Raw genomic sequence first — 15249 nt, 5'->3', positions numbered from 1 at the left:
GCCACAAACTTTATCCAACTCCCATAGCCAACTTCCCTATCAAACGCTCAAGCTTATTTAGGAAAGTCATTTTAAACAAGAGAAAAAAAAAAAAAAAACTGGTAAATTACGTTTTAGGAACAATTCCTCCACCGGCGCCAGGGTGAAAACCCCACACCGATCTGTTTTCCTGAGGAGGGACACTGTTCAGAAACACCGCATTTTAATTAAACATTTTTAGGAACAGCGGTCTGCAGACACTGAAATACCACCAAATGGACTCCAGAATCCGAGGAGAGTCACTTAAAATGATCGCAGCGGACAGGAGTTACAAGCTGGCAACACCGTGGCCAGAGCTGAGGGCAGGAACAGGCTCTGTCTGGCCCAGGGCATGTTCGGGAGTGTTTGTTTTTAAGGTCAGTGAGCGGACCACGTTTAGAGACCGGGACCTGAGACAGGGAACCTCCAGATGGCAGGCTCCTCTCTGAAAACCAGGAGCCTGGGGAGGTGGGCCTGAGCCGGCTCCCCTGGGGCAAACACTGGCGTCCCTGGTTTAAGGCACCAGCATTTTCAGCCTTGGGTACTAACCTTTTCCTCGACGGCCCTTCTTCAAAATCTGAAGAACTAACATCGTTGCTAGCAGAGGACACTTGGGATGCATCGTCCTTCTCATTCTCTGACTGTTCTGACGCTGGTCCTAATCCCTTAGACTGGCCATTACCAAGGAGCCCTACAGGTGAGAAAAGGGGACAAAGACTTAAAACACATGACACAGGAAGCAGCACTTTACCACAGTTACCCCTACGCCATGGCTGGTGAGGCGGGACCAGAATTTGCAAAGAAGAGGATTAGAAGGTGCACAGGTGCCCTCCCCCTTCTGGGTGGGACACCTCATCCTACCTAAGCCCTAGGAAATCATTTCGACAGTACGAAATGCCGGCGGGATTCTATAACCGTTCACAGACTTTACAGGGTTCTTATTGACATACACAAACATCTCTCAGGGCTTGGGCAAGGAAGAAAGGCACCTCGTGTGTTACCAATTCGAACTAGTCAACCTTCAAAGGCTAACAGATGTACACGAGAAACACTGAAATCCTGGGGCGCCTGGCTGGCTCAGTAGGTGGAGCGTACAACTCTTGTTCTTGGGGTTTTGAGTTTGAACCCCACGTTGGGGGGGGGTGTTAAAAATAAATCTTTTTAAAAAAAAAAGAAAGAAAAGAAAGAAGCTGAAATCCTTTTAGAAACTGGCTTCAGGAACCAGACAAGAGAAAGCAGAAAGCATCATTTTAGAGCCATAGTTTACGTTGTTAACTAGAAATCCTACTATACAACTTCCTCTTCATAGTAACCCGTTATATTAGACAAGTCACATTTGCCTCTGATGATCTCAAAGGACAGTGCCTCTCTAGGACCTGCATGTATGAGGTCACCACGCAGAAGAGGGAGTCCTGGGGCTCCAGGATGTCCTGCTAAGTAAGGGAACTAGATAAAGGTCCCAGGGTAGAGCCTATGCCAAAGAATACGGTTAGTGTTTTAACAAGCACTGAGGCCCCACTAACAGGTGACAGAGGAATAGAAGCCTGGCCGGCTGGTCCTCCAGCAGAGACGTGCTCACATCTAGGATTCTGGATAGAACTCAAGTGCTACCGATGGGAAGCTTGCCCCAACACAAGTGTCTGCAGCGACTGGCCCCCAATTTCCCAGTCGCGTGGGCATCAGAAGCTGGGAATCCGCAGGAATGCCTACACAGGATCTCCATTTTCACAGCCACACAAAGTATAGTGTGGCCCCTTGATTTCCATCCTTGCAACATTTCCACCAACTCCGTGAGCAGTGAATTCCCTGTATTAAATTCCTTTTTGGTTCAGACACTTAAGACTGGTTCCGACTGTTGTTGCACTAACACTGTAGAGGTAACAGGAGTCTATGTATTTGGTAAAGTCACCTGAAAGAACATGATTATCAGGCAACCGAACCCTGACACTCAACCGGCTCTTGCGTGCCCTGCCCTGCCTGTGCGTTTTCAGCTCCTTTCTGAGGATGAGTAATACCAGAACGCCGGGAAGCCACTGTGGTGCAGTAAGGCCCGTGGCTATCACCAAGACGTGCAGCTTCTGGGGCGCAGGGTTGCAAAAATGGAAGTGAAAACATACACATCTTCCCCGAGAGAGAAAAAACGTGGGCAGTTTACACCATGAGGTCAAAAGGAAACACGAACTGCATGGAAGCCAGAGTCTACGGGTAGAGGCACAGTCCATGTCACCCACTACTAGAGCCACAAGTCCCATGTAGCTATTCTTTTTAATGTGTGTGGTTTTTTTTTTTTTTTTTTGAGGTGGAGGGAGGGGACATAGGGAGAGAGAGAAATCTTAAGCAAGCTCCATGCTCAGCACAAAGCCCAACGCAGGGCTCGATCTCATGACCACAAGATCATGACCTGAACTGAAACCAGGAGTCGCACGCTTAACCACCTGAGCCACCCAGGCGCCCCCATTCCGCGCAGCTCTTGAGCATCTGAAATCCAGCTGGTGCACAGAGGAAATGAATTATTTCTTTTATTTTAATAAACTGAGAACGGACTGGTCATTTTGTATTGATTAATTTTTGAAACATTTTTGAACAGATCCTTGGGGTTGAGTCAATTCTATGAAAATTCATCTTCCCTGCCTTTAGGTTATTTCGTGGAGCTCTAGAAAACTAAACCTACGTAATAGACAGTTGTTAACTACATAAAATGACCTAGAACGCTTCGGTAAGGTCGCAGGGTGGGAAGAAAGCCTCTGGAAAAGAGCAGGATGGGTACAGGCGGCGCTAGAGGTGAAGGAACTGGACTAGGGAGAGAAGCCGCCCAAGTGAGAAGAGACGAGGGAGAGGCCACGCTCGGAAAGGACGGGCAGTCCAAAATAAAAACGGATTCTAGAACCACATGTAACACTGATGAGGCAGAGAGGGAGAGGCTCACTCTTGGCTGAGATCATGTTTTCCAACAGTCCAGAAGCACACAAAGGAGAATAAAGCAAGAGAGAAGGAAAGAATGGGAGTTCATCCATGCTTTTTTCTTAATTTTTTTAAGCTTTATATCATCTGTTCATTTTCTTAACACCTACCATATGCCAGGACCCTGGGGATACAGGCACAATCAAACAAAACCTAAATTCCAGTGAGGAGGGAGCGCGACGAGCACACACAGGGTGAATCGGCTAGTATGTGCAAAGAAGCAGCCTTGCCCTTGGGAGGGCAGGGAGAAAACGACAGAGAGAGACCCAGGGAACGTGAATCAGCGACGCCAACACGCTTGCGATAAAAATGAGAAACCTAGAAAACCAAAGCCAAAAACGGGGGATGGTGGTAGTGAAGGGGGCGGGGCTGGTTTTGAAGCGGAGCTTGGATGGAGGAGGAAACAAGCAAGGACCACGTGCGGTCGGGTGAAGCTGGGGCAGACACACTGCCGTGCCGTTCGGTACGTGCCACGATCTTCCGGGTGTATCTGCTGCCGGAAGAAGCGGCCCGCGTGAGCGAGCGAGTTAGCAAAGAAGAGTAAAGCTCTTCAGCGACGAGCTACATGGGCCTGCCTGCCCTTCTGACAAGAATGATCTCCGCAGATTCTCAAACTGAAGCTTGAATCACAATCACTGGTCCAAACACAGTCCCCGAGACCCCGTCACCCCCAGCGTGTCCTAGTCTAACGGGTTTGCACATGCTGCCGACGCGGCCTGGACTGGTCCGGGGAACATCTTGAGAACCATCACCCGAGGGCAAAGCCAGGTTCAAGGCAGGGGGAGACCTGAAGACACCAGCACGCTCAGGGCCAAGTGTGAAGCAGAGGGGAGGAAACCAATTCTGATGGCGCCATTTATGACGACCTCAATGAAAGGCAGGCACCCGAAACACAAAGTTCTCTTGGGACATTCTTCTATTTTTTACCAGGGATTTTGGGAAGGCAAAGAAGATTGCGTACACAGCTTATCGCAAAGCTCCAAGGAGTCGGTTAATGACAAACTCAGGGGAAAAAAAGCAACACACTAGGGGGAGATAAAGCATTCATCTCTAAGAGGCATCAATGTAAAAAGTAAAAAGGCACAGGATGGTTCTCCCCTCCAGAACTCAACTGTCCAATGTGCAAATTCAGGGAAACCGGACTGTGCAATTTTACAAGGAAACCGAAACTGAACTGATTGTACGTGAGCTCACTGAGGCTCACGGGGGAGACAGAAGCAGGCAGGATGCTCTACGAACCCACCTTCAGGCGTGCTTGAGCTACATGAAAACCACTGAAAGTAGTGCTGGGTCCACTGCCCCAAGCCCTCCACCGGACTAATGGTATCTCCAGAGAGCTCCAAGGTTTCCTCTCTTCCGAAGATTAGCAAGGATGGTCTGCTTTCCAGATTAGTAAAACTGGGGCCCACACAGAGGCACTCAGTGCCTGTCAATGCAAACTGAAGGAACTCAGTTTTTCGCGGCCTAAGGGGCAAGACCCATCTGTTCTGCACGCGGTGTGCTTCTGCAGTTTGAAGACTCCCGCCCTGTAGAGAGAATACTTACATTCATCTTTAGTGAGGCAGTCTACAGGGTTGGACAAAGGCATGTCCGCTTCCACCTGGCTCTCCCCACCCAGCCCACTCTCACACCTCCCCTGTACTAGCTACCTTATTTCATCCTGAATGTTTTAGTCCAACTCCTACTACCTGCTCAATCCGGAAGAGCCAGGTCAGCAAGATGGACTAGGATGCCACAGGGCAGAAGAGCCATTACCAGAAAAGGAGACAAGCTAATGCGTGTTGCCTTTTCTTCTCGCTAACAAAGCCCTGCCATCAATTTTTTCAATTATTCTTTTTAGTCGATGAGAAATAACGGAACGGCGTCCCCTCCTTCAAACACATGAGCTCATTTTCTTTTCCCAACCCCCCTCCCCTGATCACCACGAACCTTCGCTGGGAGAGGAGGTTACACGGAGAAAATTGAATGGCCCAAAGATCCCGTTTTCCCCACATGAGCAATTGTTCCCCTCTATTAATATTCAGTAGGTTGAACTTAAATTAAGCCACGTCTATTGTCTTTCACAAAAGCAATAAATATGAGCTGAAAATCCCAAACCACTGTGGGGGAAGGCAGCTTGGGGCCTGCCTGCAACCTTGGCTAGCCACCAGGGGTGGACAGGGGCAGCGTGTCCCAGGGGCAGCGTGTCCCAGGCCTGAGACCACCTGGCCACCGCAGGCAGCAGTGCCCGTCCTCACAGGCTGAGAACGCCCAAAAGAATCCAGTACAACAGAACCGGGCCAGCACATTCTGGGGCCCTTTAGCCCATCTCCAAAATTAGCAAAAAATGAAAAGGCTCTCCATTCAAGGCAACACACCAAACTGGCTTCTTTTCTAAGCCTGGAGCAGCAGCAGCAGCAGCAAGCGGGTAAGAAGATTTCCTGTCCCTGGAAGACTGGAGATGTAGGAGCCTCAGCTCCCTCTTGCCTTCACATTAGAAGGAGGGGGGCTAGTTTATTAACAAGGCCAAGGGCCCCTTAGCTCCAGAACTCCAGCTTAAGCAACTGACAGGGGCTACGGATTTCAGAATACTGACATTGAGAGAGAAGGGAATCTTTTTCTAACACTGGAACACACACACACACACACACTTAGAATGTGCAGCCCTTGTAATTCCATGTTTTAGACACAAAGAAGTTTCATCAGCCTTCCCATTAGCTCCATGTACATGACAGAATACAGAACTAAGGGGGGGGGGGAACTGAACCCCTCTGTTTCACAAAAAGCAGTACCTCAAGATGGATTCGCGCAAAGGGGGAAAAAAATAAATAAAATAAGGAGACCTTGAAGCGATTCCCTAGCTTCCAAAACATCTGGAGCCCACCAAACGTATTAGCATATTAGGGAGAGCCAATGGATTTGGCTTTGTTGTAGAAGAGATACACAAAAGGTAATTCTGTATTATACAGCCAATACCCGTCTGTCACCCCGTCACTGGGAGACAAGGTATCACATTACATATTAAACAGTCAAGCATCCAAAGAGAGCTTTCATTTTCAGCTGCAGTGTGTGTGTGTGTGTGTGTGTGTGTGTATGTGTGTGTGTGTGTGTTGGGGGATGGGGGATGGCTGCATCACTTTGACTTCAGAGAAAAATGATCACAACAGCCCCCTTGGTTGAGGCAGGACCCGCTCTCAGATATTCAGAATGCAGAGCCTGCTAGTGAAAATAAAGTCTGTTTTCCACTTAAATATTTAAAGAAAAATTAGTGGACTGTTTGTTGTTGTTGTTGTTGTTTGCTTTGGGATGCCAGGGGGGAATGTGGGCTCAGGCCAGCCTCGCGGGTTCAACAGGAATACAGAGTCTGAACCCAACAGGACACGCTTGGGTCAGCAGCTAAGCTTTCAGAAGAATGCTCGGGTTCCAGGAAAGGGGGTGAGTGGGGCAGAAAGGTCTGCGAAGCTAAGCCCAGGCTGGTCCATGGACATTCTCCCCCCATCAGAAGACAGGGGCGGACGAGAGAATAAATGACAGTCTCGAGGCGCGATGTCACTGCCATACTTGTGGTCAACCGAGCACAAATCAGAGTGGGTCCAATACCTCCGCATATGGGAGGTAATAATCCCTCCCCTCAGGAGCACAGCCCCCAAGCAGACAGGGCTCCCCTTTGTCTGCTGGCAATCGGCTACAGAGATTTCCCATTCCAACCCACAAAATGGAACCCAAAAATAATGCCAATGACTCTCAGAAGAGCCCCAAGATAGAGATGACGGGGGTTTTTTGTTAGTTTACACTATTGGGTAAACAGACTGGTAAGGCCCCAAGAACCCTTTCCCAGCACCAATCTTTCCCCATGAAAGAAACCTTCTTGGGTAATCTGAAGGTACTTGCACACTCAGGTTTTTGAAAAAAGGTGTTCCATTTAAAAAAACAAACAAACAAACAAACAAACAAAAACCAAACCTGACACGGTACTAATTAATTAACATGGAAAAGTTGGGCCACTAGGTAGGGAAGGCCAATGTCAGATTCTACCCCATTTTTCTTATTTCAGAATCAAGCACACGGCTACCTCTGAGACAGTCGAATGGGAAGAGAGACAAGACCCTTGAGCCCAGAAAGGATTTCCTCACCTTGAGGCACAAAGGAGCGAGCCCTGAGACACACACAGGAAGGGCGACCACATTGCTGTGAACACTAAAATGGGCCCTGCTCTAGCGGTCTAAACCCCAAAGGAGCGAGCACCACCAGACAAAAGACCTCTCCTTCCCACATCCTGACCAGGAGGCGCAAGAAGAAAGAAAACAATCCTCACGGAGGGGCTCCAACCCCCACCACCGCAGAGCCACAGTTGGAGACTTCAATTGGTACAGAAAGCAATCAATCAATCAATCAATCACTCAGTGGGAAAGATCCAAGATCTCTAGTTTCTGGACCAGCCGTGGGAGCTACTGGAACTATGATGATCACAATGGCAAGAAAACTGTGCCGTGAATTTTGCAACAACTCCCTTACTTCTTCAGGGTAAAGGGCTCTTCCTCCTTCCGTGACCCTCTTTCCCCTCACTCCTCGTCCTTATCATGAATTTTACAACATAACAGGTAGAATAGCTTGAATAATCATCGCAATGGCAACAACTGAAATAGAAACATCTACACTGCCCCACAAGGAGCTCCTCTCTCTACTTTGGCATGCAAGCATCCATAAATCCCCACCCCAGGCCTTAACCCCATCCCAATACCGTATTGATTTTATGCTGGCAAACCAGGCGAAAGCATGCCCACCAGGCCACCTAGTTAGAACTGTCCATCCAAAGCACAAATCCTTAGAATCCCCTAGGACACACAACTCAAGCTTCTGTCAACTGTGCAAATGGCCCAGGACTGAACACCCCAGAGGTCAAACACCACCTTCCACATTCCAAAGAAGAGGGATTAAAGACAGATGCTGGATTTAGGTCGGTGTGGAGACAGAGCTGGAGAACAATGGCCTCACTGCAGAGCATGAACTTGGGAGTCACACACAGCAGAGGTAAACACGGGGCATTTCTAGAGAAATTCTTTTAGATAGATCAAGGAGACCCAACACATGCAAAGTTTTACGTTCAGATACTGGACATGCCAAAAATCAGAATTATTTTCCCCCCAAATCGTGCAATTTGCACTTGTCAAAGGCAGATTTCCATATACCTATGCAACAAATTCTCAGAGAGCTGAGGAACCTTTAAATAACTGCCATATGCCTGTGTATTTATCTTTATTTAAAGCTTAATATCAGCACTTACATTTACCCCACAGATGCGTTACCAAAAGACACAGGCTGTCAAATATTAACAAGTCTCTACAAAGTTAGGCAAAGCTGGCTTCAACTCAGATCAACAAACCCCATAAAGTTACTAGTCTGTGTACTAGTCTGTGCTGATAAACAGGCACCACTCCAAATACTATGTCCTAACATCCCAGTTTGTAGAGAAGAGCCACACCCTTAGCCCTAAAACCTCTCTGGCTGCTTTGACTCCCCTAATACAAATACAAATGGACCCCAGAGAAGTCCTCCATTCCCTCGTGTTTGCAGCACTGTAGCACGGGGACGGATGGACGGTTCTGAGGGCCCTCATGACCTCACTCACAAATAAATCAAACTGCACACCCACTTTTCAGATGAACAGACTAAGAAAGAATTAAGCAGGCTATTCGAAGCAAAAAATCATCATCACAATAACAATAAAGAGTAATTTTTAAGGTGCTGACAGCAAGGAAGTTCAGAGAGGCCTACTACCTCCCAGAGCAACATTCTCATACTGAAATCTAAGGGAAGCAACACAAAAAGAACTCGAGGCATGCGGCCACAGAACCTGCAGAGACCACAGAACCTGCAGAGACCGGAGGCACCTCAAACTGACAGTTCCTAAAATTCATTTGTGTTTACAGTGAGTAATGCAAACCCCTAATGCAAACCCCAATTCATGCAGGAAAGGTGGGGGCGGGGGAGGGGAACTGAGAGCACTCTTGAGTTTTCAAGCTTTCAGGGCTGACCTAGAAGCACCCAGCATCCATGTTCATGCCTCAGTTTCCTCCATCTATCGAGGAAGGAAGACAAGAGATACAAAGTATTAAGGGAAAGGAAACCATGCACGCTGCTGATAAAAGAAACCAGAGCTGCGGTGAGGATGAACTAATTAACTTTAATCAAACATCTATTTTTAAATGCTGGGAAATGATCACATCAACTGGCAATAAAATAAAGGGACCAACCATAGCTGGATGGCGTTCGGTCCCCAGAGAAACGTCTCAATTCATACAAGCCTAGCTAAAACTGCAGATTTGGCCAAAATGGTCAACAGAGCTGAATGCTTTAAGAACGACATTAATTCTCTCTTGTAAATTTCCACAGTGCCTTTCCAGGAGCCACCACTGCCCCCAGAGAGGACATCAAAGCTCAAAGAATATTAATATCAAGCAATCGCAACACTTTCCACATAGTCCTACATATACACGGACAGACAGCTAGATCTATCTAGCACCTTGCCATCCATAATGGATTTAATCAGGACCCCAGTAGGGGGAAAAAAACCACAAAAGGCCTATTTCTCCAACAAAAGCCACAGCAGCCTGAAACAAACCTAGAGCTATTTGGTTTTTATTTTATTTATAGGAACAGACCTTCTATCCCAGGTTCCTCAAGATAAGCCACCAAAAACTGCACCTGACAGACCCGTGGAGCAGCCATCCTCAGAGCTGGATCATTGCAGAGAGACAGAGAGGAAGAAGGACAGAGGGAGGGCGGGAGGGAGGAGGGAGGGCGAGCGCGGCGAGGCAGGCTCCAGAGCACTTGTCAACAATCCTCCCCTGTACGTAATAAGCAGGCGGCGAGCACATTCCGCGCGGCAATAGGACGGCCGCCGAGCAGCCCTGGGCCCAGGAGGGGGAGGGGAGGCGCCAGGGAGGGAAGGTTATTTATGGGCAGGGGAGGGAACCCAACCCCGCAGAGGAGGGGTCTGGGGCGCCTTCTCCCCTTCCTGATAAATTGAGAGGAAAGGTGAGGGGGGGGGGGGAGGGAAGGAAAAGAGCCACTGGCTTTTCTCTATCTAGGCAAAGCAATTCTCCCAATCTGCAATGCAGACAAATCCTTACTGGAGAATTTCTGACACCGGGGGGAGATGAGGAGGGGAGAGACAGGACACCTCTGACGGAAGGGGGGGTGGGGTCAGCTTAATGGTCTGCCAGAGCGCCCCCTCCATGCACACATTCCACCCCGCACACAGCCCCCCTCGGAAGGGGGGGTCCGTGGCCCATTTTCAATGGCATACCTTTTTAATATCATAATCTGTGTCATTCAGCACTTGCCTTTTATTTATTTGTATTTGTTTTTTTGGCTGGGAGACCTGGGCAGAGATCCAGACAGACTGCAGAAATCTCGTTCCACAGGCTCCTCCTCCTCCTCCTCCTCCAGCCGCCCCCCCCCATCCCCTCGGCCCCCCCCCCCCCGCCCCAATCTGGGCAACCAGGGTGCTTTATTACTTCTGGGATGAACACCATCCCCCTCCCCCCAGCCGTAGTCCTCCCCACCCCCTAGCACAGGATGGCCCACCCCAACGCACAGAAGCTGTTTCTCCTCATTGTTTCTGGACGGTCTGTCACAGAACAGGCTCTGTGGCCTGGCAGCTTGAGGTGGGGGGGGGGGGGGGCCCGGGCGGGGCAGGGGCGGAAGGGTGCCGCGCAAGACTCCAACAAGGCTGGCCAGCTCCTGGTCCCGATGGCTGGAGCATGTATCTACCTTCATTTGTCATAAAGCTATTTGATTTTAAAAATCAATTCTTTCAAAGCTTTAGAACTTCAGATGGCAATTATGATGTCCAAAACACATGCTCCGAACACCAATCCACACCCTCTTTAGGCCTTTCCATGGGGGGCTGGGGGGGTGGGCACGCCATCAAAGATCCCACATGCTAAACTGAAGTTTTACCTCAGATTCATCCAAGGGAAGACTGGCTCTCACTATTACTTTTACTTCATTGCTGTTTAACCACCGAATGAACCCCTCCTGGGCTTTACACATGTTGAGACCTCACCAAACCCCTCAAAGCAGTTACCACATTCACTTATGGCATCAAGCCCACAGTTACCCAGGGCTGGTGATTATTCTTTCCATGAGGGCAGTCTCCTGTTGCCTAAATCACCAGGGCATAGCTACCTGCCTCACTTTTAAACAAAGAAACGAAAAAAACATCAGGAGGTTGGTGGGGGTCTTTCCTGATTTCTACCTGCTATCTATTCACTTTAAAATCAGAATTACAGGCGGGGCCTTAGGGAGCATCTAGTACAACCCCCCACTTTACTGATGGGCACAGGGAGGCTTAGGCAGGTTCGGGTTCATAACCAAGATCAAAGCTAACTCCTTTTAGGGTTCTCAACTGAAGGTCATCCAAGAATTCCAGGGTACCCAGGGACCAGAACAACCTCATGATATAATTTCCCCGGAGAAGTCACAGAGTTAAAAAATCCCTCACGAGTCCTATCCTGCCCTGTGTGGAAGCCTGCAGAGCAAAACCTCATCCAGTTTTCTCCAGTACAGTATCGTCCTGTAATGTCGAACAACTGTTTGGCCCGCATCCCACCGCAGCATAAGTCATACACGGTCAATTAAAGAATGTTTAAGAGATGACTGTTTGGCTTTTTTCCTCTTCTTTCTACTAGGACTGGTCTTTCGGCACCCTCGATATAATCAAAAGCACCCAACCCCGAACTGGAAATACGGGATGGTAATTCTGAGAAAGGGAAGGAAGACGGCAAGAACCACAAGACCTAAAATGACGGGCCAGAAGCCCAGTCTGATGGTCGTGTATGGCACTGGTCCTCCTCAACGCCCCAGCTCTGCAGCCCCGAAAGGGAGAGGGTACAGAGTCCTCAGCCCGTCCGAGGGAAGCAGTGTCTGCTTTATTTTTTTATCTCTTTTCTCCCTGACTTCACGGCTTCTTCCCCTTCCCACTGCCTGGAAAGTAACTGGGTGCTTACATGTAAAAAGGTGAGACCTCACGGAGTGTTGGTCCGGACTGTGTTTACTTCCAAGACCATCTCTCAGGATCAGATCGTGCGCTCCACACTCCCTAAAATATACGCTCAGTCAATCAGACCCCTGTGTGTCCACTCTGACCTGTGCTCTGGTTGGGAAGAAAGCTGAAAACCTCTGGCCTGGAAACCTCAGCAGGTTTTGGGACTGTTTGGATGAAACTCTGGTTCACCAAAGAGAAAACACATCGAAAGAGATGGACTAACAGCAGCCTCTGGGGGACACGCAACAGAACCGAAAACCGTGTCCTGTTTTTCAACAAAAATACAACTTTCAATACTGAAAATCTGACCTACAGAGGGTAGAGAGGCAGGGGAAGGCCCGCAAGGGCTGCAGCTCTGTTCCAAGGTGGTATGATTGACAACACCATCAGCTCAGTTTCCACATTCAAAGATCAGAGCAAGTTCCAAGTTTTGAGTGAAGATTCCCCAAATGTCACCCACCTCAGTCCTCCTATTTTAATTTAATATAAAGAAGATCTAGGGGTGCCTGGGTGGCTCAGTGGGTTAAGCCTCTGCCTTCGGCTCAGGTCATGATCCCAGGGTCCTGGGATCGAGCCCCGCATCGGGCTCTCTGCTGGGAGGGGAGCCTGCTTCCTCCTCTCTGCCTGCCTCTACCTACTTGTGATCTCTGTCAAATAAATAAATTAAAAAAAAAAAAAAAAAGATCTATAATCCCATGGCCAAACCCAGTTACTAAAGCATTATCTATAATATGCCTTATCTATAAATATACATATAGATTATCTATATATCTATATGCTTCCGCCTATCCCACTTCTTTATTTAAGTATATATGACTGTGCTATGTTCTTTTACTGTGCTTGATTATGAACTGCACAAAGAGGAATACTACGCAGGGTGGGGGTGGGGTGGGGGTGTACCTGGATGGCTCAGTGCGTTAAGCATCCAACTCTTGGCATTGGCTCAGGTCATGATCTCAAGGTCATGGGATATGGCCCCACATTGGACTCAGTGCTCAGTGCAAAGCCTGCTTCAGATTCTCTGCCTTTCCCTCTCCTGGCTCATGTGGGCACAAGCTCGGCCCTGTGCTCTCTCTGTGCACGTCTCTCTCAAATAGATAAATACTTCAAAAAAAAAAAAAAAAAATACTGCTCTGTGTTAAGTCTCAGGGGATTTGTTTTTCCCCCGACTCAACATGAGGTTACGAAGATCATCTATCCACGATCTTGCTTAGTCTTTGCTCGTTTTCACTGTTGTTCATCACACTCTACTGTATGAATATTCCACACTTGGATTCTCTCGTCCAAGGGCATCTAAGCACTGCCAGTTTGCTGCTATCACGAACCAGGCTGCAAACTTCCTTCTGCTCGTCCCCTGGAAAACATGCACTGGAGTTTCTCTGGGATACACACCTAGAAGTGCAACTGTTGGAAATTCTTGAATATGCAAAAACAAGTTTGCTGGTTAAAGGCAAACTGGTTTCCAAAGGAGGCATCAATGTTGGCCAGTCCACCAGCACCACTGTAATCTCTCAGTGCTAAAACAGAGAGACCTATTCACCTAGGACTCTAGAGAACAGGGTACTTTCACCAGCTACTTCTAAAGAGATGCACATGATCCAGAAGGATCTCCCATCCTAAGAAATGCTATGCAGCCAGCCAGCTACACGGCCACCATCTACCTAACGATCACCCAAACACCGGGACATAGGAGAACATACTTTGCTGCCGAGAGCTTCAGAATGACGGCCCTGGTGGCATATACAACTGTCTCATTACTTCTGAGTTGGGCCAACTCCAGCAGCCCCACCAGCTGCACTTTGCATTTAAAGATCTAGGACTGGGGCAAACCCCAATCGAGGCTGTGGATAAAATGTGAGAGAGCAATCACTTGCACGTCTTCATCAAATTTGGTATCTAATAGTGCTGTGCTGATTAATTACAGAAGCTGCTTCATAAGCATTTAGACGTGTTTTATTCATGTATCCAATCAAGGAAGTCGGCTTATCTGGAGAGCAGGGACCGAACTCAGAAAAGGAAAGACAAGCCTTGAGAAGTAAGAGCAGGTCGCCAAATAATCCTTCTCATCCGTGATCTGCTTCCAAAAGCTCTCCAATTTCCTGCCCTCTGTATGTTACTGCATACAAAAGGTGGCACCTTACCAAGCCAACACGCCCGCCCCCCTAGAACATCACTACAAAGGATTAGAGTGGAGTGGGCTGCCGTGTGTTCATGTAAGAACAGAGAGTTTTAATGATCACACTACATTAGCCATGTCCTCATACAGACAGATGTGATCTCGGCTAAATTACACAGTATTGATCACATCACCTACGTTATGATAAAAACCCAGTGCAAGAAAAAAGTGATCCATGGGGCTAATATTTGACTCTCAAAAGTATTAATCGTGGGCCCTTTACAGCAGCCAACATAATAATAAACGATACTTTGTTAGTCTTCTGCTTAAATAAAAGTTAATACACTGGCGGGGCGCCTGGGTGTCTCAGTGGGTTAAGTGGCTGCCTTTGGCTCCGATCACGATCCCAGAGTCCTGGGACTGAGCCCCGCGTTGGGCTCCTAGCTCAGCGGGGAGCCTGCTTCTCCCTCTCCCTGCAGCTCTACCGACTTGTGCATGCTATCATTCATAAATAAATAAATAAATAAAATCTTTTTTTAAAAAAGGTTAATACACTGGCAATATACCAAGCAGAACTGGGTACACACGGAGTCTGGCTTGGACTCCTTCCAAGAGGGCTTGGTAATTCCTGAAGAAACAACCGCATTCAACTCTGTAATGCGTGTGGTTGGCCCTATAGCCAACTTGACTTCAAGGCCATGCTGTACAATTATAAAATAATACCAATAATTATAAGAACACAATAGGGAGATCGAGGCTGGGGTGGCTATATATTAACAAGTGAAACTTGGTTGCTATGGATAGTACCACTGAGATGGTACTACAACTAAACCAGGAAATTCAGGTTAAGAAGCTACTAGAAAGGACAATGTGCCATCAGATTTTACGATCTAGTAAACATCTAGCCCTAAGAACCTTGATGGTTCACAGTACACACAGCACAATTTGGACAAGGCTGCCTGGTTCTAAGTCTAACTCTTCATCAAGTGTGTGAACTTCAAGAGAGAATCAGGAGAGAAACAGAGAACCTGTTTCCTCTGTTAAATACACATAAGGACAATAATTGGTTAAATCAAGGCATTAAATTAATTATATATGTAAGAGGGTTAATGGTACCTAATCA

The 15249-nt window shown here is 47.9% G+C and overlaps 1 protein-coding gene across 7 annotated transcripts in view; it reads right to left on the bottom strand.

The window, feature by feature from the left end:
- Nucleotides 1–15249, bottom strand: part of JARID2 (jumonji and AT-rich interaction domain containing 2) — a 257486-nt gene that overhangs the window by 104204 nt on the left and 138033 nt on the right. For 4 of the 7 annotated variants that reach the window (XM_059179390.1, XM_059179391.1, XM_059179388.1 and 1 more), the window contains one exon: nucleotides 568–709. The exons of 1 other annotated variant lie outside the window; for it this stretch is intronic. In XM_059179390.1, coding sequence (XP_059035373.1) covers nucleotides 568–709 — 142 coding nt within the window. Of the gene's footprint in view, nucleotides 1–567; nucleotides 710–9620; nucleotides 9742–15249 lie in introns of those variants that run through there. 2 more of the 7 variants (XM_059179392.1, XM_059179394.1) reach the window with 2 other exon arrangements.

The sequence above is a fragment of the Mustela lutreola genome, chromosome 6 (genome assembly GCF_030435805.1).
Source record: "Mustela lutreola isolate mMusLut2 chromosome 6, mMusLut2.pri, whole genome shotgun sequence".
NCBI classification, from domain to species: Eukaryota; Metazoa; Chordata; class Mammalia; order Carnivora; family Mustelidae; genus Mustela; species Mustela lutreola.
This window is presented reverse-complemented; position numbering and strand designations above follow the sequence as displayed.